At 37.7% G+C, this 24,079-nt stretch overlaps 1 protein-coding gene across 1 annotated transcript in view; it reads right to left on the reverse strand.

The window, feature by feature from the left end:
• The window catches only part of MAGI2 (membrane associated guanylate kinase, WW and PDZ domain containing 2), a 705,159-nt gene that overhangs the window by 229,107 nt on the left and 451,973 nt on the right, over positions 1-24,079 (reverse strand). Inside the window, exons 4-5 of the mRNA XM_041474679.1 lie at positions 12,423-12,638; positions 5,243-5,456 (exon numbers count right to left, since the gene is read on the reverse strand). Of these exons, the coding sequence (XP_041330613.1) occupies positions 5,243-5,456; positions 12,423-12,638 (430 nt within the window). The remainder of the gene's footprint in view (positions 1-5,242; positions 5,457-12,422; positions 12,639-24,079) is intronic.

A 24,079-nucleotide genomic window follows, 5' to 3' on the forward strand; every position in this document is an offset into this window, starting at 1 on the left:
TGGCAAGCCAGGTGAGCTGATTCTTCTAGTTCAATAAATACAAAGGACAAAAGTTATAACAACACTACAAATATCAGACGAAATGTGCTGGAAGATTAATTTTGCAGAGCACAGCAGCAGAGACCTTTGGGGGGAAGACTAGAAATAAGAAAGTGAGGAAAGACAAGAGGAGTTAAGCTGGCAGTTTGACCTGGATGTCAGTGCAGACAAAAACAGCAAGTGAGAGCAAGAGACAGCACAAGACTAGTACAGACTGAAAATGTCTTTATAACATCAATAGACAAGTGGAAAAAAAAGGAATTCATAATTCCACAAATTCTTTCCAGTTCTACCATCTTCATGTTCCTAATTAACTTGTCATGAGGCAAGGAAGTGGTCTCAGGAGAAAAGATCCCTCTCGGTTTCTTTCAGCTGCCTGTCCTGCTGTATGTCACATTGAAGTCCAAAGTGCATTAGAAATCTGATTTGTTATGCTGACCAAAACTGACAGATCCAATCCAATACATAAACAAAGAAAACCAATTATAATGATATTCACAAGAGCCCTGATGGGTCAGAATTGTCTATACAATGTATCTTACTGATACAAGATGGCTTGTTTCCCAAAGAAAAATCCCATCAGAAGTGAATATTATACCAGTATGTGGAAAAAAAAAATCCTTCATCCTAATTGCTACTTAATTCAAGTAGCAGAAACCAAACAACCAGACAACCAAAACATTTCAGTATTATAGCCTCCTTCTCTGATGTAACATACTCACAGAAGTGCCAAACTAACTTATAAAAGTTCCCGTAGTTACTGCAGGATATGAAAGTAATCTTGAGCAGGTAGAAGGGTATACTTTACCCAGTACTTTTAGTATCTTATAGTATAAAATACAATAATGGTGTATCCAGGCTTAACTCAAACATCCTGCTTTGTGATGGTGAACTGATGAACAATCAGGAACAACTAAATATATCATGGTTCTTCAGGTAAACAAGATGTTGGGATAAATGTAATTCCTGCAGTCAAAAACTTTCCTGCCTTAAAAACTACTATGAAGAAAAATTGATCCCAGTGAACTCCATAGCAATATTCTGGTAGCTGTACTCTTCAGATATCACCTGAAATTGCACCACCTGTATTAAAAAACTTAATGGCTGTTTATTACAGTGAAAAGGAGAGTCCTTGCACAGGACTATTTTATAGCTGTTTTTCAGTATTTTATGATACTTTCATAATGAAAAAAAGTCTTTAGCAACTAGAAAAGATACTGCAACAGGTCCAAAAAGCAATGCTGACTATACTGTTTTAAGAAGTAGATGTTGAAGTAGTAAGAGACCAAATGCCTGCAAGATGTACTGGAAAGTGGTTTGTTAAACCTTGTGTGGCCACATTCTCCTAAAATTAATAAACACAAGTAAAAAAATAATCCTTTAAAAGTGTTCTATTATGGCTTGCATTTATTCTCGATTCCACTAAGAAAACAATTAATGTAGGATAAACAAAGGAAACCATAGATGATTTTGAACAGTATAGAGTCAAATAGCTTTAGGTTTCATCTCCTACTGTCCCTGCGGCCCTTTCAGAGTTCTGCTGCTTATGTGTGGAGAGAAGGCTGGAGAGAGAGAAAACCAATTCTGCCTTTTATAAAAGAGTATTAAATTGTGTAGCCAGCCGCACAGGACAGTCTATGATGTAATAATGTATGGGGTGAAGCTGGACAGCTGGGTGAGGGCCACATTTCAGGATGACTGCACATGATAGCATGTGCACCTAGCATGCTGGTCCTTTCTTATTTGCTTTGGCACTGCACTGGACCAACAGAGCAAACACCTATTGCTTGGGATCTAGCATCCAGATCTGCTGACTTTGTGAGGAAATTAATTTGGGGCAGAGATGAATCACACAAATTTGGGTCCCTAGTATGTGGTTTGAGAGTTGTTGGCAAGGCAAAGTCTGAAGGCTATGGGGAATCACAGCCTTTCCTTAGCCCTGGGAGAGGGAAAAGCTAAAAATCAGTGATGACTATGATTTATTTAAGCATGCCAAAATATGCCACACTTATCAGCCATATTTAAAGCACTAAAGAAGGAGCAAAACTGGAGTGTTTTTTGATGGCATTCCAATTTATATACAGTCTGTTAATTATTGCATGTTCTCATTAGCATATGTTCTCAGTGAAACCAAATGTAAGAGATGGCGTCCTATTTGTGTAGTGTGTGCCTGTATTTGAAAATTCAGATTCATATGTAAGAGAGGCTGTAAACAGCCCAAGAAATGTACTTAAGTAGGTCTTCCTGAAAAACACTGGCAAGTATTATGTTGCAAGAAGAGATTCTCATGCTCTGTCTGTGAACGCTAAAATAGGTAAACATAAGGTCACACACCTATGTCAAAAGGAAATGAAAGGAAGAAACAGAGCAAAACGTGCTCTAAAATACAACCATCCTCTGAATCATTCATTGAATCTGGTAGATGATATTTTTTTTGAGTCTTTGTAGTCCCTGAGGCAGAGGAAGTTCCTTCCTCTGTGCTTTACAAAAAGTTAACTGAACCATTAATGATTAACAAATAAATAATCCTGTCTATAGACAATTATCTTTCCCCTTATGAAGTCACTTCCTCTCTCACTGTAAATCTGCCACACTATTCTGATAGCAGTTTTGATAAGTGAGATCACATCTGAATTTTAGAGGTTAGTTTGAGGTGAATGAATGAAACTGCTGTCATGAAATCTAAGACCTTTGGGTATACCTGTGACGACCTGGAACTTGAGATTGTTTGCTGCTGGAAGGCTTTAGCGTTAAAAGGCACAATTCACATGAGCCCCAAATAAAGGAATAAAAGATGCTGCCTAGTGTGGCTTTTTTCCCCCACTTATTGTGATGTACACTTTAAAAATGTTTGTTTTTCATCTATTATTTAATAATCTAGTACAATCTTTACTACTGTTCAGGGAGATGTTGTTAGACAAATAGGTTTTTGTTGTCTTTTTATCTTTCCGTTTTTTTGTGAAAGCAAATGGAGTCTCTTCATGCCATTAACCAAAGTGACTTGTAAACAAAGAGGCAATTTAACAGCATCCCCTCAGCATTACATTCCTACTTAACCCTGCAAAGACTGTGCAATGTGAAAGCTCAAATGATCAGAGAGTTGTTCCTTTTGCTAGGGTTCTAGTGAATAATCTAGTATTTTTACAGACGTGTAATAGCACTTTTTTGCAAATACATTGTTAAAGAATATAATCCCAAAAGCAAGAAGTCCTTATAACAGCCCTTCTATCCAGTCTGCACCTCTGATTGATTTCTTTGCTTTACATAACATTCATTTAGTGGAAGTGAATGATGAGCATTGTCAGAACTGCAGTGTAATCCAGAGCATTTCAAGGAAAGGAAGTAAGCTGTAACATTAAAGGAATTTGAGGAGTGCAATGGCTGCTCTGTAGAGCATCAGGGCTATTTGCATTCACCGTATTTGTTACAAAAATGTATATTTATTTTCTATTAAATTACCTCCTGCAGTATTTACTGCTATCACAGCTTGGTGTGTTAGTGATCTACCCATCATCCCTTCCCCCATCCCCCAAATGTACCACAGGTTTTTGTTACAAGGAAAATAAAAGTGTCATATAATTCAGTCTGCTTTCTGTCAGGTCGTTCAATATGTGTGGAAAAATTAAATTTGGGAGTAAGGTAAGAAGGAAACAAGGGTTTCAACTAGCCCTGAGGTCATCCTAGCTTTTCTCTGCTTGCCTGGACAAAGTTATTATAATTATTCTTTTTCTAGAACAAGCATATTTTTGCCCTTTTCAGCAAACACACTTATGTTTTAATAGTTACTACTATTTTCAGCCTTGTATATGCCAGAAGCTATAGTTGGTCATGCCAGTATTCATTAAAAAGTCACATGCACAAACTTTATTCTTAACATTTGTTTACACTTCATGTGATAGTCACAACATTTTAAATTAAATACAGGATTTAAAGCATAATTGACACCACCAAATGTTATTTTTGCCTACTAATAATCAGAATAACAGATAATGTTCCAAACTGAGGCAGTTCCTTAAAACAAACATAAATGCTTCTTCTACCTCTGTTGTAAAGTTCTACTGATGAAAATGTTGGTTTTTCCATTTTCTTTTTTCTTTTGAAGAACACAATTTTATACCAGCTCAGAAAATTGCTGTATTTTTATCCTGGTAATGTACATTAATAATAGAATCATAGAATGCGCTGAGTTGGAAGGGATCCATCAAGACCATCAAGTCCAACTCCTGGCCCTATGCAGGACACTCCAATCACACCATGTGCCCAGGAGCATTGTCCACACCCTCTTAATTCTGTCAGGCTGGTGCTGTGAGCACTTTCCTGGGGAGCCTGTTCCAGTGCCCAACACCCTCTGTGGTGAAAAACCTTTTCCTGATATCCAATCTAAACGTCCCTGACTCAGCTTTAGGCCATTTCCTTGAGTCCTGTCCCTGGTCACAAGTGAAATCAGTGTCTACCCTTCCTCTTCCTCTTATGAGGAAGCTGCAGACTGCAATGGGTTCTTCCCCCAGCACTGTCTTCCCCAGGCTGGACAAACCAAGCGACCTCAGCTGCAACTCATAAGGCTTCCCCTCCAGACCTTTCACTATTCTCACAGCCCTCCTTTGAAAGCTCTCTAATAGCTTAATGAGAGTACACAGAGCATAAAGAACTTCCATATCCATTACTTCAATGACTTTACTAATTAGTAACAGGTACGTATAGTCTACCAACAGGGAAAAGCTTCTACACATAACTAATTCTCCTTATAGTCCAGTCATTTATTTCACTGTTTCTATATACAGCATGGTCTCCCTCTACTCTTCATTAGCTGGCTTTTAGTCCACTTATTTTCCTCCCCTTCAAATGGAAAAAACCTTCATGCTCTCCACCTCTGTCCACGTAAAGAAGGACAAAACCAGTGATTGTGTTACTTTCCCAGCAGAAAGCACCAGAAGAGAGGAAAGGCCTTGCTTTTAACAGAGGAAACAAAAGCTTTAATTCCTACCATCAAAAGAAGCAGACCAGTTACCTATCTTAAAACCCAGCAGGCTTCCATCTAAATCACTAATGCAGGAATTGCCACCAGCCCTCAGGAGTCCTGACAGCCAGAACTTTCCTGCTGTTTTAATGAGGAGGAGTGCAATGCTCCACTTCACCATACAAACCCTTTTCCCACCCAGTTAAATACAATGCAGCTATTAAAAATAGAAGAAATAAGACTTACTCAATAAAGTAGACTTCCCCTTTTTCTGTATAAGCCATTTCCCAGTTATCAGGCAGTGGGCCCAAATCATCATTCTCTTCAGGTTTAGTCTGTTTTGTTACATCCATATCCTCCTTTGCTTCTTCAGGCTGACCATATCCTGGTGCAGGACAAGGCTGGGTGGTAGATGCCTCACCCGAGACAGCTGTACTCTTCTCTTCATGTTCACTTGATTCTACAAGAGAAGAAAAATTACAGGTTTTGGATATACAAGTTAATGATGAAGAATTTACTGGGTGCAAGTCTCTGTGAACTGCAAGTCTTGAAATAAAGAGAAAAATTCTGTTTCGTTTACACAAAGGTTCTTCTGATTATGCATTTTATTTGGAGCACAATATAAGTAAATAAAGGAATAAAACCATACTGAAACAAGAGGCTAATAAAGAGTTCTGGCTCCTTCTGTCTCAGAAGTCCTTCCAGACTAGCAGTAAGGTCTGAGCAGAAGGCAGCTTCATATCCAGCAGCTCTACTGTCTCATGTCTTAACTTCTCAAACTATACTCAAAAACACACATATATACACATAAAACAACTATCCCACTGTTTTACTACAGACTACAGATCCTTTTCACTTAAAAATGTATGTGCACTAATTGCTTTATGTATCCATATATCAAATAAACCAATGACATCCATCAGCTCATAGCAATATATTAACCATATAGAAAGTGGTTGTGGTTTCATTGCTGATACGACCTGTGGGAGGCTTAGTTTCCCAGAGACAATACCAAATGCTTCAACATGTCAACACTGTAGTCTACAGGAAAGTTCAAGAAAATGACAATTTATTAAAATGATCTAACAGCGCACTCAGGGCAAGGAACTATGCAGATACCTGTGTGAAACATGTAGGAAGGTGGAAGACAGCTTGGGTGAAATGTTCTAATTAGTGATGCTTACAACAGCAAGAAAGAAGAGCAACAAAAAATTATCAAAAACTGTTTATAAAGGCCTAGATTTTTAAATAACCCACAGAATCAATAAATGTGCTATTATGGTAAGCAAGGGTAAGAGAGAAAAAGTTTAGGAGAACTAGTAAAAATTGAATAAACAATACTGAGAATACATGTAAAAATTTCTAATGAAAAAGAAAAATAGTAAGTATAACCAAAGAAATTTTTAATTAAGTCATGAATGTGCAATGAGCTGCTACTTGAGACAGAATTGTACAAAAGGTGAAAACTAGATTAAATTGTTAAGGATGAGCACAGAAAAATAACACAGGCATCTAACAGCAAAACAGAACAGTCAGTCTAGAAACTGGGATATGGTCAGGACATTAGGGCTAACAAAAAAATTCTCTGTAAGTGCAATAATAATAATAATAATAATAATAGTAATTATAATACCAAAAGCAGATTCTTTCTACTATGTGGGAAGGAAGGAGAGCTAATAGTTTATGACGCATAAAAACCTCAAGGCAATTAGTGCTCTTTTTGTCTCAGCCACTACTACTACAAAAAAAAAAAAAATCACCTGTGATTAAATGACTAACATAATTCATATCAGCAATAGGGCTAATGAAGGTGGAGTGGGCAGAGAACAGGTCAGATGAAACTTAAATGACCCAGCTGTTCTCAGCTGGCAGAGCTGGATGAAGTGGAACCTGCGGTACAGAGAGAATCACAAAAGCAGACTCATGGCAAGTAACAGCAACCTTCCAGACTTCATAGAGAAAAGAAACTTGGAAAGGATAAACACAACCCTGATTTCAGCAATGTATATATGATTTTGGTTTTTAGATAGTTTTACATTCTTAATTTCTGAGTACCTAAGTTTTGTCTGAAATGAGGAGGAAGACCCATGAAACTGTAACTGCACATCTTTCTCTTTTTAATTCCTAAGACTGGAAGTAAGAATCAAAGCACTGACACGTAAACTCTTCAGAGGTCATAAATATTTGTCAAGACTTTTCAGGAAGAAATTGTGTCCAATATATTTTTTTTTTTACATGACATAGTGAAAGGTGCTGCTTCTTGGGCATAAATGGTATATACAGCTTTCATGATCTTAAAAAATACTTTTGACACTGACACATCATCCCTTTAGAACCGCATGAAAAAAAACAGATTCAGCCTTGGAAAGGGTAGTGATCTACAGCTCTACATCCACATGCAGCTCATGTTGGTAAATCTTAACTCATACTTGAACTATGTGGAATTACAATAATTTTATGCTTTTTGGAAACATGAATCTATCTGTCTGTAGCATTTTCAAATAGGTAAAAGCTTCTTGCAAAGCAAAGATGATGTATGGTCCCCACTTCCCCTGAGAATAGGACAATGTAATAATCACTGAATAATCTCTGGGGTGTTTTGTTCTTATCTCTGCAAAGCAAAAGCCCTCATCTACTTCAGGCATTATTAACAAATCTGTGAGCTGCATTCCTGAGGCTGGCTACAGCCTTGACCATATCTCTACCACAGGAAGGAAGACATGCAGATTAAACTGAATATAAGACAAAGGTCACATGGCAGATATGAACACAGCAGAACAAATTAATTTGGGGCAGAGATGAATCACACACAATGACTATTGATCATCCAATGTGTCTGATAGGGCACAGATTTGGTGACACTGCTGTGTCCTGGGATTTTGCCATATCTCTAATATGTGTTCTTCATCAAGATCTTATTTTCAACAGGTCTGAAGGGGTCAGATTCGTGATTTTCAATAACTACATTAACAAATCCCAGCCATAATGATGACAAAAAAAAAAAAAAAGGGAAACCCGTTTCTATTATTTACAGTCTAATTCTTGAAACTTGCCATCTAAACATGCAAGAGGACCTTGTCACTTTATTCCCTTATTTTAATGCTGCAGATTATTGATGCAGAGAAGTTCAAAAACTTAGTGTCTTCATCCAAAAGAACCAATTAATATGAACCAAGCAATATCAAAAAGGAAAAAAAAATAGCAATTTATGGGGTGCTTTTAGCAGTAGTGCATAAAAATATTTTGTATCTTGATACCCTTATTGTATCAAATGGCTAATTTCTTAAATTCTGTACAGGAAAGAGTCAATAATTTTAAAATAACTGTTGAATACAAGAGTAGTTTAACTCATGTTTGCCAATATATGAAAATGTATTATCTTGTAGAGATATAACCTTGTAGCCTTGGAGTTTCTCCCTTTCCCGTAGAGCTGGAGCCATACTCAGGTCTTGGTGCTTTTGTATGGAGGCACTGCTCCAGGTGACTCCTGACTCAGCGGGAGCCAGGGGCTGACCTGGGCAAGGAAAGCAGGAGTCACGGAGACTGGGTGAGCACAGGGTATTCTGTGGGTCGCAGGATGTGACTTAGTTGTGATAAATTGAGTTTAAAGAACCTAGAAAAATCAATGGATACCAACTTTTGTGTGTTTTTAAATTTTGTGTGTATTTTAAATGTGTGTGTTTTTAGAAGCTTTGTATGTTGTTTTCATGCCTCTGGCTGTCTTTGCTATGTAACTAAAAAACAATAAACTCAACATGTTTCCTGGGTCTAGTGTAACTTGCATAGTGATTGATGGCATTGGGACTCTGGTCTTTTGTTCATTCCTAAGGCCTGGAATGATAATTTTGAAACTTTATGCCATATCTTACGCCTCAATTAATTTCAGCCTGACAGAACTTCATTCTCTGGGTGCAACTTATCATTGCTCAAGTACTGTCAGAATAATGCACATACATAAGCATGCTTTCAATGTTAAAGTGATTCTTCTGGAGTTTGGATGATAAACTTCATCAGTGCAGTGGAAAGCAAATGTGACATGACCAACGCAGTGTCAAAAATATTGATGCTGGTTGTAAAGGAGACTGACTCAATCCATTGCAGACATGAACAGTGACAGCAGTAAAAACTGCTGAATGTCTGACAAGTTTCTGCTTACTATTTGATCAAGACTCTTTTTACCTCTTTGTCAAAGCATTAGTTTTGCAGACATCATTAATTTCAACACAGTGTCTGTCAGGGAAGTCTTCTGAGGTGCACTATCTCTCACCCAGTAATGTGGACAATTGCACTAAGCATAAGAAACCCAATACTAAGTCTGGACTTGCCCATTCTAACAGTTAATCTATAGATTATATCTCCCACGTTTCTTGGAAAATAGTAAGGTTCTTCACTTAAATTTAGCCATTTAAGCTCTTCTATCTGTAGGCTAAATTAATAATTTTAAATTGTAGAGGTGATCCCCTAAAATGTGTATCTAAAACAGCTATGATCTCTTACACATAAAAATTTCTTTTTTCTTCTTATTTTATATCAACAGAGCAGAGACAAATTGCTCAAAGAAAAAAGTAAGACATGTAGGCATATAAATTACTAAAGCTGGATGAGATAAATCCCATCTCCCGAATTATACTGTTTTGTCCTGAGAGAACTTGATCCAGGATGAAGGACTGAGAGGGTTCCATCCTAAAAGGGCCAAAAGTCCCATACCAAAGCACTGAGAAGGATTCCTTGTGGTTTCTGGGCTGAGGACAGGTGACACAAATCAGAAAGAATAAACATATTGGGCAGACAATTATGGTCACTTTGTCCATATACAACTGTGTCAGGGAAATCCGATGGACGTGAAGCCAGGCATATGGAAGGTATTAATGAAAAATTGCTAAAGCTCAACACTTGCACAGATTATGCCAACAGACACTGAAAAGTTGCCTGAAAATTCAGACCAAAAGCACAAAGATCTCTGTAACCACAGATATCACCTAATTGGTCTGATAAGGTTGGGTTTCTTTTCTTCAGAATCATGTTAGATCTGTTACTATTTCAAACTCATGGTCTTATGTGTTAGAGAGGTACTTGAGTTGACAGGCTCAGATATGCAGTTAATAAGCCATTAAATTGCTGAGCATCTATAAAAAATGAATCAATGTTTCAGATGTCCCAGGAGCCTTATAATTAATAAAAGCCTCCTCCTGGAAGTGAAGTATTTAAAATAGAACACTCTTACTAAAAGAATTTGCAATAACAAATGTCCTACTTTTGCTGATTCTTTATAAAAACTAAAATGCTCTCTGCACCAGGAGTTTAAAAATAAATAAATTAATTAAAATATTCTGGTTTTCCTGATTGTTTAAAGACACAAACTGCAAATGCACTGACATTTTAGAGGTGACTAAGCCTCTGTCAGCTGACAGAGAAAATGACTGCGGTAACAGGGTCTGTGGGAGCCACACTGCCCAACAAAGGCAACACAGCATGTATGTACAGAGCTGCTTTGCTACAATCCCCAAAGTCCTCAATCAGTGTAACTGAACAACAAAACACTGCTTATAAAACCATGAGAGCCAACACAGGCACTGCTTGTTCTGCTGGCCACACCAATAGGATTTACTCAGGCAGGGAGAGGAGGGGAAGAGGGGGTGGGCTGTCTTACACCCATGCTCATGTATTTCATTTTGTTACACAGCACATGCCAGCGCCTGCTTCTTGTGTGCTGCCTAGTCATTGTTCACACAGAATTTGCCTGGGAGAAGCATATTATAGGTGTAGAATTCAAGGAAAAAATGCAGGTAAATATTGCCTCTTGATCCACTTGGAACGGAAACATATTGTCCTGGAAATTGCTCCCCAGCACTGGTCTCTTATGTGGCACATTTTGAGTAACTGCAAAGAATGATCTTTCTAACGATTTCTACAATACACATCAGAGACCAAATCCTGCCTTTGCCTCTTTCACTGTGGAAGTATCCTGGCAACAGCAGCAGTGCTGATGTTAGGAGCTCCATCCTTTCCTGCTTAGCTGTGTAGGAAGGGCACTAAGTGCCAGAGCAATGCCAACAGCTGCAATCTTGTGTGGAAGGGATGAGCAAGGCTTGTGCAGCATGTGGTGGCAGTGGCAAGGGAGCAATACTGCAGCCCTTTGGAGAGCCAAGGGGAAGAACCAGACCCACTCTCACCCCACTGCTCCTGGATACCGCTGGTATATGGGGATGGGTTCTGCACAGGAATTTTCCCTTATATGTAATGTTAAGCAACAGCTAAGGAAAAGCATGTGGCAAAATCATCCTGGATGGGAAAATATCAAATTCAGTATACTTTGCAATGAAGGAGGAATTAAATGGGTATATATAGACTTTGCAATATGAAAACCCCTCTACAGAGCTTAGAAGATTAGGTAATAGATTTTTTCTTCCACAGTAACCTGTACATTTAGAGGCCTTACAATATTTAATTTTATCTTCTCATCTGTGTGATCACTAATCTTCTACTTCAACAATCTGAGTTTCTAAGTTTGTCAGAAAGGATTCACAGCAATATTTCTCAATGATATAAAAATCTGAATTATTTAATTTTCTACATGAACAATAACAAAATAATTTCTTAAATTCTGTTTCAGGATAAGAATTATTAAGTTCAGTAAAATATTGTCTTGCTGAGAGGTGGAAGGGGAAACTGACTACCTGCTTCCGAGTAGGCTGAAGTGCTTTCACTCAAGATACCAGTCAGTACCCAGAACCCCTTTTTTTTCTGAAGCATTGTGACCCAAGAAACAAATCAACAATTGTCTTTTAGGACTTGACATCTGAAACCCTTATCAGCTTTATGCAGGCTCTGAAACATTCCTGAAAAGTGTCCTCCAGATTGTATTGCCAGGTAAGTTTTAATGGCACTGCCACACCTTTGTTAATATGGTGACTTTAGTCTTCCATTATATTGCTAAGTGTTCATGACAATTTACAAAATTTCATGATATAAAATGCTGAACAATCTTGTGAGCGTCACCATTTAAGAATAAAAAGACCCAAACAACAGAGACTATTTATCTGAACAAATTGCAGTTCTCTAGACTCCCTCTATAGTCAACAGAGAGGAACAGGCACTTGTGAATGATTTCCTAACACAGAAATCTAAACCAGGTCACAATCCATGCTCAGAAAGATGGTATTTTTCTCTTTGGTCTATGAAGAGGGTTCAAAGAGACTAGTTCAGAGACAGAAATCTTTACACTAGCTGAGGTAAGTGAGATGACTCCCAAAATAGAGGTTAAATAATTATTTTAGTCTTCAGAGAAATCCTAATATTCAGAATTCCTGCCTTTCCCTCTTGCAAGAACATCCTTACCTGAACATTCATATTCTCACTGCAGAAGGAGGGAACTGAGGACTCTGAATAACAGAAACTCACTGCAAAGTAAGAAGGAAGAACAGACCTGGTGTTACTGTCACGTCATTGCCATTGACCACAGGTCTTTCTTCCTCTTCCTCCTCTGGTGGTTCAATGCCTGTCTTCTCCATATTGCTCACAGACTTATTCCTTTTCCGTTTGCCTTCAGCCCCGGGAGTGGCACCTGGGAGGATCTGGTCTGTCACATTTAACAGCAATGGAGCTGGTTCTGCTGGAGGCTTTGGAGTGCCGTAATAGTTGTCTGGAAAGAGAAGAAAAGGAAAAACACATAAGATTGCAGAAATACACAGGCTGCTGCTGCTGCTGCTCCTTTTGTCTTAGATTAATGGATGTGCGAGGTAGGATCGGCTCATCAGCTAAAATAAAGAATAGTTCAAAATGTTTTCTACAAAATCAAATGTTTACCTTCCATGAAATGGTAATAAATTTTCTTTGTGGTAGCACAAGTGATCCAATCATGCTCACAAACAAGTATCTTATTAGCAATTTCTGAAACTATAACAGGTTAAGTTTACATTCCTCTCATCCAAATACCTGACCAAGATCTGTTCTCTTATTTCAAATCATTAGTTAGGACAAATTAGTTTGGCAACATTTATGCCACAAAACAAGAGTTTCTTAAGGATCAAAATTATGATGAGAATATTGATTATTTATTATGCTATGTCATTTTATCTCATCTGCTTAGAAAGTAAATAATCATCCAATTATTCAGAGATTTGCAGTTTTCAGTACCATGTTCACTATCTTGTATTTCATATTTGTGAAATTTTTGCTATTCATGATTTCAAAATTTGTAATAATTAAGGCTAATATATTTTCAAAGAAACCTTTGGAAATAAGGTGGAAACCTTATTCTTTAAGGCTTAACATTATCTCCAAGTACTAAGGAATTCTGAGAAGACTTAAAGTGGCTGACAGATTCCCTCTATTTGTGTCTCCTGAAATTTCTGGCAACTTCCTCTGAGTCATCTACTTTCTGTCAGAAGGATTATTAGACTAGATGGACCACAGTCCCATTTTATCTGTCAATATCTGTATGTTTGCATTTCTATCACATCTGATCTCAAATTTAGTGTCTTGCTGATACACAAATGTTTCATTGCAAATATGGTTAAAAATAGATCAGTAGCATAATTAATAATATTTTTAAAGCATGTACTTTCTAGAAAGAAACATAAATAATATGATAATATTATGACAATATGACAATACTATTGTGACCACACATAGGCATGACATTGGCACAACAAAAATAAATGCATATGTTATGCGCGCACAACAAACCATCATACATTTTGCAGGCAGAGTAAAAATTATTACTGGCACTTTTATTTCTGTGTGTATCCAAAGACTTGCTATGTTATTGCCACATGAACACCTCAATACAGGTAAGTAACTGGACAGCCTTGCAACTGCTGAATACTCAATGATTTTTTCACAGCAGTTTAGGAAAACAATATTAATAACAGATGTTTCTGTAATTGTAATTCACAGTAAAAATGTACTCTGTTAAATGACACTCATAGTCACCCTGGACTTAGGCATGTTTGAATGAAACTTTGACTCACTGCAGATTTTTTTAGAATTTTGTGAGATGGCAGCAGGTTTAACCAAGAGCCCCAGCAGGGCAATGAGATGTGGCTCTGTAGGGGTGACAGTGGGAGCTCCCTGAGTGCCAGAGTTAAAGCAGAGGAGCAGGATTTGGGGTCTAAGGGGGGAAAAGGAAATCTACATTGATCCACCCACAGAACTGTACCTCCAAGGAATGTCAAGACCAGATCTGTTTGCAGTCAAATTTCTATGCTCTGACAGTACAGGCTGTTTTGAGAGTATCTGAAAACCAACAGTGCTCAGTTAGAAGTCTACTTTTGGATTGCCCTAAGATCATGTTACCTTTATTGGTGAGATTGTGTATCTGTAATATCACATACTTCAGAAAAAGGATTCCTTAATAATGAAGCTCCCTGGCCTAAGCTATTTTACCAGTTTCAATCAGTGCCTCAGAGGCCTTAAGCTTGACAAAACTTGTAAAATATGCACTGATTTCCACTGATTCCATAAATATCAGAAGATATATCCCAGGGATATTGTACTAGTGTGACACAAACTGTGAAACTAAAGCACAGTACCTTGGCTTTTTTTCCTTTGTTCTTAGTTTTGTCATTGTCATACAAAATTGAGTGCAGTAATAATTAGCAGTAATGCTAATATCCTGAATAGCAGATGAAGTGTTTTAACTGAAGGATGCTCTCATGTTATTTTAAAATATTAGACACTTTTTCACTTTGACTGTATGCAATAGTGAGAGACAGAGATAAAATTCATACATACAAAAAAATCTATGAATATCACATATATAAAAAATATAAGAAAAAATTGCACATATAAGATCAGAGGCCAAAGAGGATTTAACTCATTCGATTTCAGACTGAAAATACTGTATATACTTCTGTCCTACAACATAAAACTTTATGTTTTTTATGATTCAGTAACCATTTATGATCCAGTAACAGCAATTATACAAAGTCACAGAAGAGAAAAAGACCATGAAAACCTATTAAATGTAAAGGTACAAATTCTGAATCAAGAGCTCCATACAATCAGATTGTAGAGTGCAGAATGTAACTCTGCGTGCCTTCCCCATTCTTGTATTTTATGCCTTAACATCTTACAGGTCTCTGCCAATCTAGGTGATTCTGTGATCCACCAAGGGGCAGTAGTAGAGACATTTTCCCTCCATTTGACTAAGTGCAGCTGCTCTATTACTCAGGTTCCACCTTGTACTCAAAAAAATGTCTGTATGCTTACCTGCCACCCTGCATAGTCAAGAGGTCAGTTTAAGCCTAAGTGAAGTTCTTCGTGCTGGGCCTGAATCAAAGCCTCTGAGCAGACGGGCAGTGCAGAAAAAGCACCTCTGCTGAAACCATCTGGAGGCTGCTTCTGATTGCTTTAGTGCTTCCAGCTGCTTCTGAGTGCAGCTGAATGCTGAAGATGGTCTGGCCTAACCTATTTGACTTGGCTGCCAAAGTGCCTTGGAAGCCATGGCACAGTGACAATTACCGAGTGTCCCTCGCCACCCCTGAGCTGCATGAACCCTGATCAGCGCCCTGATTCTACAGGGAAGAGTCAGACAAATTAATGGGTAGGCTTGCTCTGATGACAGAAACCAGATCAGGAAGTCAGAAAGTCACAAGAAGCAGAAAAATGAGGAAATAAGGAGGAGGAATCAGCTTATTTTTTTTCTTAACTTTAGTTCACCTGTGTCAGGATGTAGTAAGACTTTTATTTTATCGATAAAATGTTTGATGATGTAGCAATATCCTAGCTTCCTCAGAAAAAGTAAGCCTTTGAGGAAGAAAAAAAGAGCACTTGGGTAGTAGTAAAGAAGCAGAAAAATCCTGATGCTGAAATGATAACAAGACTCAGATTTACTGAGAGTGCCTGTATTGATGTCCTTAACACCCAGTGATCCCAGCTACTGGGCTCAGTTATAAATGTGCCTCTGTGTCGTGCTCTGCTTTGTGCTCTTTGTGCAGGGACTGACCTACACGCATTTTCCTCTGCCTGGCCTTCCCAGCCCCTCTCCCTTTCTGTGAGGAAAGATGCAAAATGCTCCTGAAGCTCCACTGATCTCACAAAAGAAATTAAAAACTCTAGTTTAAAAAGGTATTATGAAAAGTTAAAATAGTGATGAGGAATTAGGAAATTATAGTAAAAATGAAAAACCAGACAGAAAACAAGAGGTGTGCCAGAGCCAGAAGCTTTTAGGATGAATACTTCCAGCTATGGTGTGACTCACTTTCTGAGCCCAGAGCAGAGACACATTCCTTTTCACACTTATTTTTAGAGCAAGATGAAACAATACCCAGCTACAAATACACATCTGCCTCTGCTTATTCAGCACCCTCATTTAGATTGATCTGTCTTTTTTGTTTATACAGCTTTGAATTGCTGAAGTATCAGTCAAAATTGTGTGAGTCAGCCACAACTCTAGGAAATGAAAGACAAACCTTATTTTTCAGTTATGAGAACAACTGAAATGTTATGACGAATGTTAAACCTCTACATATTTGCTTTTGTGATCACTGACTACTGATAATAAACTAGGGGAAGTACTCTGAAATCTAATTGCTGCCTAGATTTGAGTTACATTTGATATTTTAACAATTCACAAACAGATACATATGGAAACGTAATAGATTACAATGGTATTATTAATTATTACAATGGTATTAGAGTTTTAGGTAGGCAGAAATTAGCTTAATTTTCTATAAAATAATAATGTGAACAAATATGAATATTTTATAATTTGATTAAAAGATGGCTGAATTTATTTATTACTAGAAGGCAACTGCATACAACAACAAACCTCTGTTCATGATTTATGTCTGTTTATAATCAGTATCCAGATGAAGACTGGTGACAACTGGTGTTGTCAGCCCCCCTCCCGCTCAGGGGTCCATATTGGGAAAAATAGTGTTTAATATCTTCATCAGTGACACCACCAGTGTGTTCTCTCAGCATGTTTGCAGATGACATTAAACTGAGTGGTTTGGTTGGTACACCTGAAGAACCGGATGCCATCCAAAGGAACTTGGACAAGTTCCGGAAATGGGCCATGGGAATCTCATGAGGTTTAACAAGACCAACTGCAAGGTGCTGCACCTGTGGTGGGACAACCCCAGTGTCAGCACAGGTGGGGGATGACCAAATTGAGAGCAGCCCTGCCAAGAAGGAGTGTCAGCACAGGTGGGGGATGACCAAATTGAGAGCAGCCCTGCCAAGAAGGACTTGGAGGTGCTGATGGGAGAAAATCTGGACATGACCTGGCAATGAACACCCACAGTCCAGAAAGTCAACTGTATCCTGGGCTGCATCCAAAGTAGTGCGACCAGCAGGACAAGGGAGGGGATCCTGTCCCTCTGCTCTGTTATCCTGAGACCAGACCTGCAGTGCTGCATCCACCTCTGGGATTCTCTGCACAAGAAAGACATGGACCCATTGGAGCAAGTCCAGAGGAGAGACACAAAAATGATGCACCACTCCTGTGAGGACAGGCTGAGAGTTGGGGTTGCTCACCCTAGAGAAGAGACGACGCCAGGGAGACCTTATTGTGGCCAGTCAGTATCTAAAGGAGGCTTAAAAAGATGACTTTTTAGAAAAACCTGTTGCAATAGGACAAGGGATAATGGTTTTAAAGAGGGTAGATTCAGACTTGATAATAAGGAAGACATTTTCCTATCGTAAGGATGTAGAAACACTGGAAGTTTTCCAGAGAGGTAATAGATGTTCCACACCTGGAAACATTTAAGGTAAACTTGGACAAGGCTGTGAGGAAGCTGATCTAGCTGAAGATGTCCCTGCTCATTGAAAGGGGTTGGACTAAGGGAGTTGGACCATCCTTTCCAACTCAAAATATTCCATGATTCTATGAAAATCAGTCTTTTCATAACAAGATATTTATTTTTTTTCTAACTTAACCTGCTTTGGAGTCTGGAAATGAACTATTATGGTCTATATTCACTCTATCTGGCTCTAAGTGTTTAACTGATGGAGTGTTTAATTGGAATTTAGTAGAACAATCATCTTCCAGGAGGTGCCTAAAAAAAAAATCTCCTGTAATCACCCCCAGCCTGCAAGCCCTGGGACATCAAGCTGATGTCTGATGCTGTAGAGTCCACACTGTGCATTCTTGGCATGTAAGTTTAAGTGTAGCTTTCTGTTAACCTCCAGAAGATAGCAAGAAAACAAGCTCATGGTTTTGGTATTTTTTAGGGCAGGCCCAACACACTGGCAGTGTAACCAGCAGGGCAAGACCATGTGAGTTTGGTAGTCTTTCAAAGTTTGTATGAAGTTTTCCTGCACAATATATCCCAGGAATAGGTATTGCAGACATCTTCTTTGAAGGATTTGTTATTAAACAATGCAATTGTTAAGACTGGAAAGGACCTCTAAGATCATCAATGTAACTGTTAACACAGCACTGCCATGTTTACCTCTAACCATGTCCCTAAGTGCCACAAGTACAAGTTTATTGAACATTTTCAGGGATGGTGATTCAAACACTTGAGCATCATTTGTGTGCAATGGATGTCAAAGACAGAAAGGAATTCTTAGATGCATGTTCTGTGGACTTCCATGAACCAAACATGTTGGTATCACTGTGCTTTCACTTCACTGTGCACACACATCACTTTGCCACAGAGGTATGTCCAATCAGTTGCTATCTTATTGTGAAATTACTTTATTCTAACATTTCTGATCATCTGTATATGTAATTTAGAGTATTTTTTTGTATGTCTGTTTTGCTCTGCAATAAAAACACACAAGTATAGAATAGTCTAAAACTGAAAAATCCACTTCTCTGTATTCTTACAACCATCTTATAAAATTCCTAAAGAGGAAAAGAGTACATAGACTTTGTTAAAATATAATTAGTGATGTATTTTAACAAAATCCAAGACAATTACCACCTCCTTAAGGAAGTCTAGCAAACTTCTTTTCACCCACTCACCCTGAGTAATTTATTTTGACGGGTGACTATACTATAATTAGGGGGTTTTTTTAATCATTGCTGTAAGGTTGGGTGAGTAGATTTTGTTCTTGGGTTCATACATTTTCATGATGGTTTTGCAAAGCTGCTTGATGGATTGAAGTTGCAGAACTCTTCTTGTGACTCAAAAGAAAGTGAAATTAAAAAATGAAGCCTTCTGAAGTGTTTAGATTTTAGATTTACTTTGGTATTACTTTTACTCATGGTTGTGTCCTTAAAATGGCAAAGAAATAGGAAAGATTGTAGGTCATATCTCCTGGAATTTAGAGGAAAAAAAAAGTTACTAAATATAGATTCACAATTATGTTTTTAAACAGCAGTGTTTAACTTCTATTGTGTTCTCTGAAATATTCACAAGAAAAGTTATACTTTTACTATGATCTTTGTGGCTACATTTAGCTTCTTTTAGACAGAAGACCGAAGGTCCCGGAAATGTCTTTGCTCTTCTTGTACTAACTAAGCCTTTGAGTCCAGATTTCTTAGGTCTCTGAGCCTTGCTGTTAAATTAAATTCTGAATTGAAAATAAAGATTAAAATTTATTTACTTTGGGAGTGCTGTCTGAATGAGTTACACATGATACACAGAACTAATTCTGTACTTGCTGGATATCGACATCCCCAGGGCTACTTGTTACAAAGTCTGTTTTTTCTCCCCTTTCCATTTCCTAACTGCATTGGGCTTCAGCTATAAATCAAGTTACTTGAAAGAAATACTTTCTGGACATCCTGGGATTCTGCTAGAACAGAGAGGTCAGAGTTATTGCCTGTGCATTCCCAAGCAACACTTCAGCATTTTCTGGCAGGGGCTATCCAGCTGTTTCCCAGGGGCAGGGGGACATTTGATGCCTTGTGTTGCTGTGCCTCTTCCCCAGGCTGAATTCTCATTTGGGTTGGTCTCTGCAGCTTCTGGTGACAGACATTAGGCAAATATGTTAACTTCTGTGTCAAGTAATGACATTTAAATAACTGGCTTCAGGATTGTCTATTCATCTACATTAAAATTAAGTCACTAATTATAGCTGTGGATTTTTGCCCAAGAGTGTTCTGGCCCCCAGTGAATGCAGTAGAAGAGGAAGTTTCTAAATTCACAAATACAGTGACGGAGACAAGATGGGCTGTCAAACCTTCCAGCATGACAAAACTGCTGTTCTCTTACTGTTGGACACCAACTGGCCCCAATAAGAGCATCTCTTTTCCATCCATACAGACTGGGACAGACTTTATAAGTAAGGATATACAAGTTTGTTTTTTATTTCCTAATTGGTATTTTTCAAGATAAATATCAGTAGCAAGTGAATTTTCATAACAATAAGGTGGTGATAGAGTGCACCAGATACACACAGGGCATGGTCTGATTTTGAAAATTTTGAAGACCCCCAAATTAAGGCATATATAAGCTAGTTTTCATTTTTAAAAATATATTTTCCTCAGAGATCTCACTTCACATTTTAGTGTATTTCAGAGAGTTCAAACTTCTAAGTTTTCTTCATCACTGTTTCCATAGTCCCATTTGACATAGCTGCTTTTCCTTTTAATTATTATTTTTTTTCTCATACCTTTTTAAATACTAGGGTGCCTTTTTCCTTTAAATACTCTGCATTCCTTAGATTTTGCTAATTAATCTTTTATCTGATTGCCCATCTACAAATTTTGGCATGTATGCAATACTAATACCTAAATCTCTGTGTAAGAGTACAAGAAGCAAGTAGACAACAATTTCGCCTTTACAAAATCAGGTACAACCCAGACTGTTTTCCTCATCCCTTTAATTTCTACCAAGACCAAACCATGTGAAGAGATACAATCCTCTTGAGCACTAAATTTCTCACAGCTGGGAAATAACAGTTCTCCTGTCAGATGTGGGAATCCCATGGGTTGAAGGTGTAAATACCTTTCAGATAAAGTAACTATAAACCATCCTGTGTTAAGTCCAGGTGGAGGTGGCTACACAGAGGGAACTGTCTTGCTTTAAAATTCCTCTAAGATTAAGGTCCTGACCTTATTTCTCCCAAATATTCTTCAAGTTTGTATTTCTTTCTGAGAAGCAGAACACATCAATTTTAGATAATGGCCTAGAAGAGAGAGGACTGCTTATCAGATGCAGCAGAGTGCTCCACACACTGCACATCATCACACATCTCCCAGCCACCAGCAAACATGAAATGACCTTTAACTTTCATGATTTGATCTTTTGCTGAGCACAGTGTACCATAAGTAAAATCTAGACAGACCTCCTGAAAAGGCTACTCCTACATACTTAAGGAAAATCATGGACAAAGAGAAAGGATTGAATAATTAATACAAAATGGAATTTGGTCTTCAAAAGTGGGAATCACAAAGGTATGAATGCAGGCTATTGGAACAAGACTATGCAACAATACAGCTTGATAAATGCATTAGCAATGTTTTATAGGGTTCTGAACACTTTAAAGCAATTCTGTCATCTGACCTCATCTTCTATAAAGCAGTAGTATAATCTGAAACCTCTGCTTTTCCAGAAAAGAAACATGGTTCAATTCCTAAACAGTGTGCTCTTTGCTGCAGCTAAACACAGATTCCAAGATACTTCTTCCCATGACACTTATCATTTTTGTTGTAAACTGGCTGTTGTTGTCTGGATGGGACCCTTGAGTAATCACCTGTATGCAAATGTGTATAATCCCTAAGTGATGCAGAGAGTGGGTTTTTAGCTATTTTCACTTTTCCTGCTTAGAAGTTCACTATCTAAAACAACTCACTCCTGCCATCCGCCCTGGTAGTGATTTTAGATGAGCTTAATTGACAACTGGAAGTGTACTTGGGTTTTGGTTGTTACTTTAAAAGAAGGTCCAGACACCTTTAAGCTTACCAATGTTAGAGGACATGATTCAGACCCTTAATGATCAAGGTACCAACACACTAAATCATACTATTACTTTGTTCCTTAATTTAAAGATTTAGGCTAAGAAAATGATAATATTTTCTGCTTCCCTTTCTATATTTTATATATTATGGCTAAGATTTTTGTAGAAGTAAAAATCCTTTACCATATTAGAGAACAGCTTGCAGCAGAGTCCCTCCTTTTTGACAGTAGTGCCTACATGGTTTTACACCCTTACAAATTATCTGGAAAGATGAGAAGAGTCTAAGAACATTTCTAGACAAAATTTCATCTAGTTCAATCTGGGCCACAGAAATTAATTTTTCTGAAGGTTCAGAAAGCTTAAAAAAGAGAAAAAAATAAGTCTAAGGGAAGCAATCATGTTAGATGAAATTTATTACTGATTAATGCAAATCAGAGAGCCATTTTGTTGCAAATTACTATTCTTTCTAGAGTGATACTGACATTGTTGCAGATATCTCACTGTATAGTAGCAGCTTCCTTCTGCTAAATAATAGGCAAAGTTACAGTAATTAACTGAAGGAATCAAATGTCATGCAGTGCTCATTGTGTAGTTAAGAACTTTATTGCATGCAGCATTGGCCCAGAATTTTTTAAGAGAAAAAAGTCCCAGAAATAAAAGATGTTCTAACAAAAGCAAGTAAAATTTAAGCTTCCTATAATAAAAATAAAATGCATTTCAGTTGTACAAATTAACTTATTTCTGTAGAAGCTGGTATGAAGGAAAGGATATGCCAAGTTTTTCAGATAAAGCTTTGGTTAAAATATGGGAATGAATTTCAAGAACATAGAGTCACTATACCAGAAGTTTCTGAGAGATCACCCATATGTTAAACCAATCCATAGTTACTACAGATCTATCTGAAAATGTCATGCGTAGGGCCAGGTGAAGTTTATTCAAAAATGATACTGCAGAGGTCTTACAGTCATGAGAATTGTGTGATCTGTCTTTTGCCTGACATAAGAAGCTGGATTAATGCCCCCACCTGTGGTTTGATCACTACTGTGTTCTCCTTTTTCTTTTTTTTTTTTTAAGACTTTAAGCTTATTTTAAAAGCTGTGTTTATAGACACCTTATACATTTTCAGAGTGGCATTTTCTCTGTATTATAGCTGGAAATCTGCCTCCAACTGCCTTGACAACCTTGTGAAGATACTCTAGACTGTTAATTTCATCTGACAGTTTCTTCAAACCTGAGGAAGAAAAGAGATCCCTGTAGTCAATCAGTTTTTGTATTCATTTATTCAAGCTGCTACCAGAGAAAGTTATCTTGCCAATTGGAGAGGTATGTAGGGAATCCTTTCCTTTTGTGCCTAAAAAGGCATCTGCGGATTGTCCTGGATAATCATCTTGCACGACATGAATAAATCAGATGTTCCCTATTGGTCTTTCCTTAAGGAGTTGTCAGAATAAATAAAAATACTTCTCAGAGACCAGAGACTCAGAGACTCACAGTGATTCCAGGTACAAAAAAACAACAAACAAACTTCAAAAAAAAAAAAAAAAAAACCAAACCAGAGAAAAAAATGACATAATTTCTGTTTTCATTAACAGATTGTTATTTTGCCATATGAGTGTGAATCATCAGGTGTTTTTTTAAGGTAATTTGAAATTATAAAGCCAAAATACTATGCCATAACTAACACTTAATGGAGGCTCTGTGTTCCCTGTTTTCCTTAAAGCCAGTGGGATAACTCTTTCTACAGTGGTATTTTTTACCTCACTATTCTGTCTACCAACTTGCTCCTGAGATGACTGAAATATAGAGCTTTACCTTTCTCAAGGGAGTTTTAATCCATAACTTTACTGCCAATGAGGTCTTGTGCTACAAAAAGACATTTTAGCTCCTCCAGAGCTCAGTTACAACATAAAGGTCTAGGATGAGGCAGTGCAAAACCCCAAGAACCTGTCCTGAAACCATACAACCTACCAGTGTTAAAACACAACTTTAAACCAGGAAAGAAAAAGAAGGTTTAAAAACTAATTATTTTTTAATCATTCCGAAAATTTCTGATTAGACACAAACTAAGAGATATCAAGGAATGAAGTAATTGACAGTGCCTGAGGTGAGTTTATCACATATTAGTAGGGGAAAAAAAAAACCCAAACAAAAACAAGAAAGAAAGAGTTTTGAAGTTTGTAATGAAAAAGCTTGGTCATGCTTGATGAGTCTTTTCTCCTAGTTCTTGCTCCTAACCTGTATAATGAGGCATTCTGGCACACTTTTCATCAGACCCCACAAATT

This window comes from Pyrgilauda ruficollis, unplaced genomic scaffold (assembly GCF_017590135.1).
Source record: "Pyrgilauda ruficollis isolate IOZ18807 unplaced genomic scaffold, ASM1759013v1 scaffold33, whole genome shotgun sequence".
Lineage (NCBI taxonomy): Eukaryota > Metazoa > Chordata > Aves > Passeriformes > Passeridae > Pyrgilauda > Pyrgilauda ruficollis.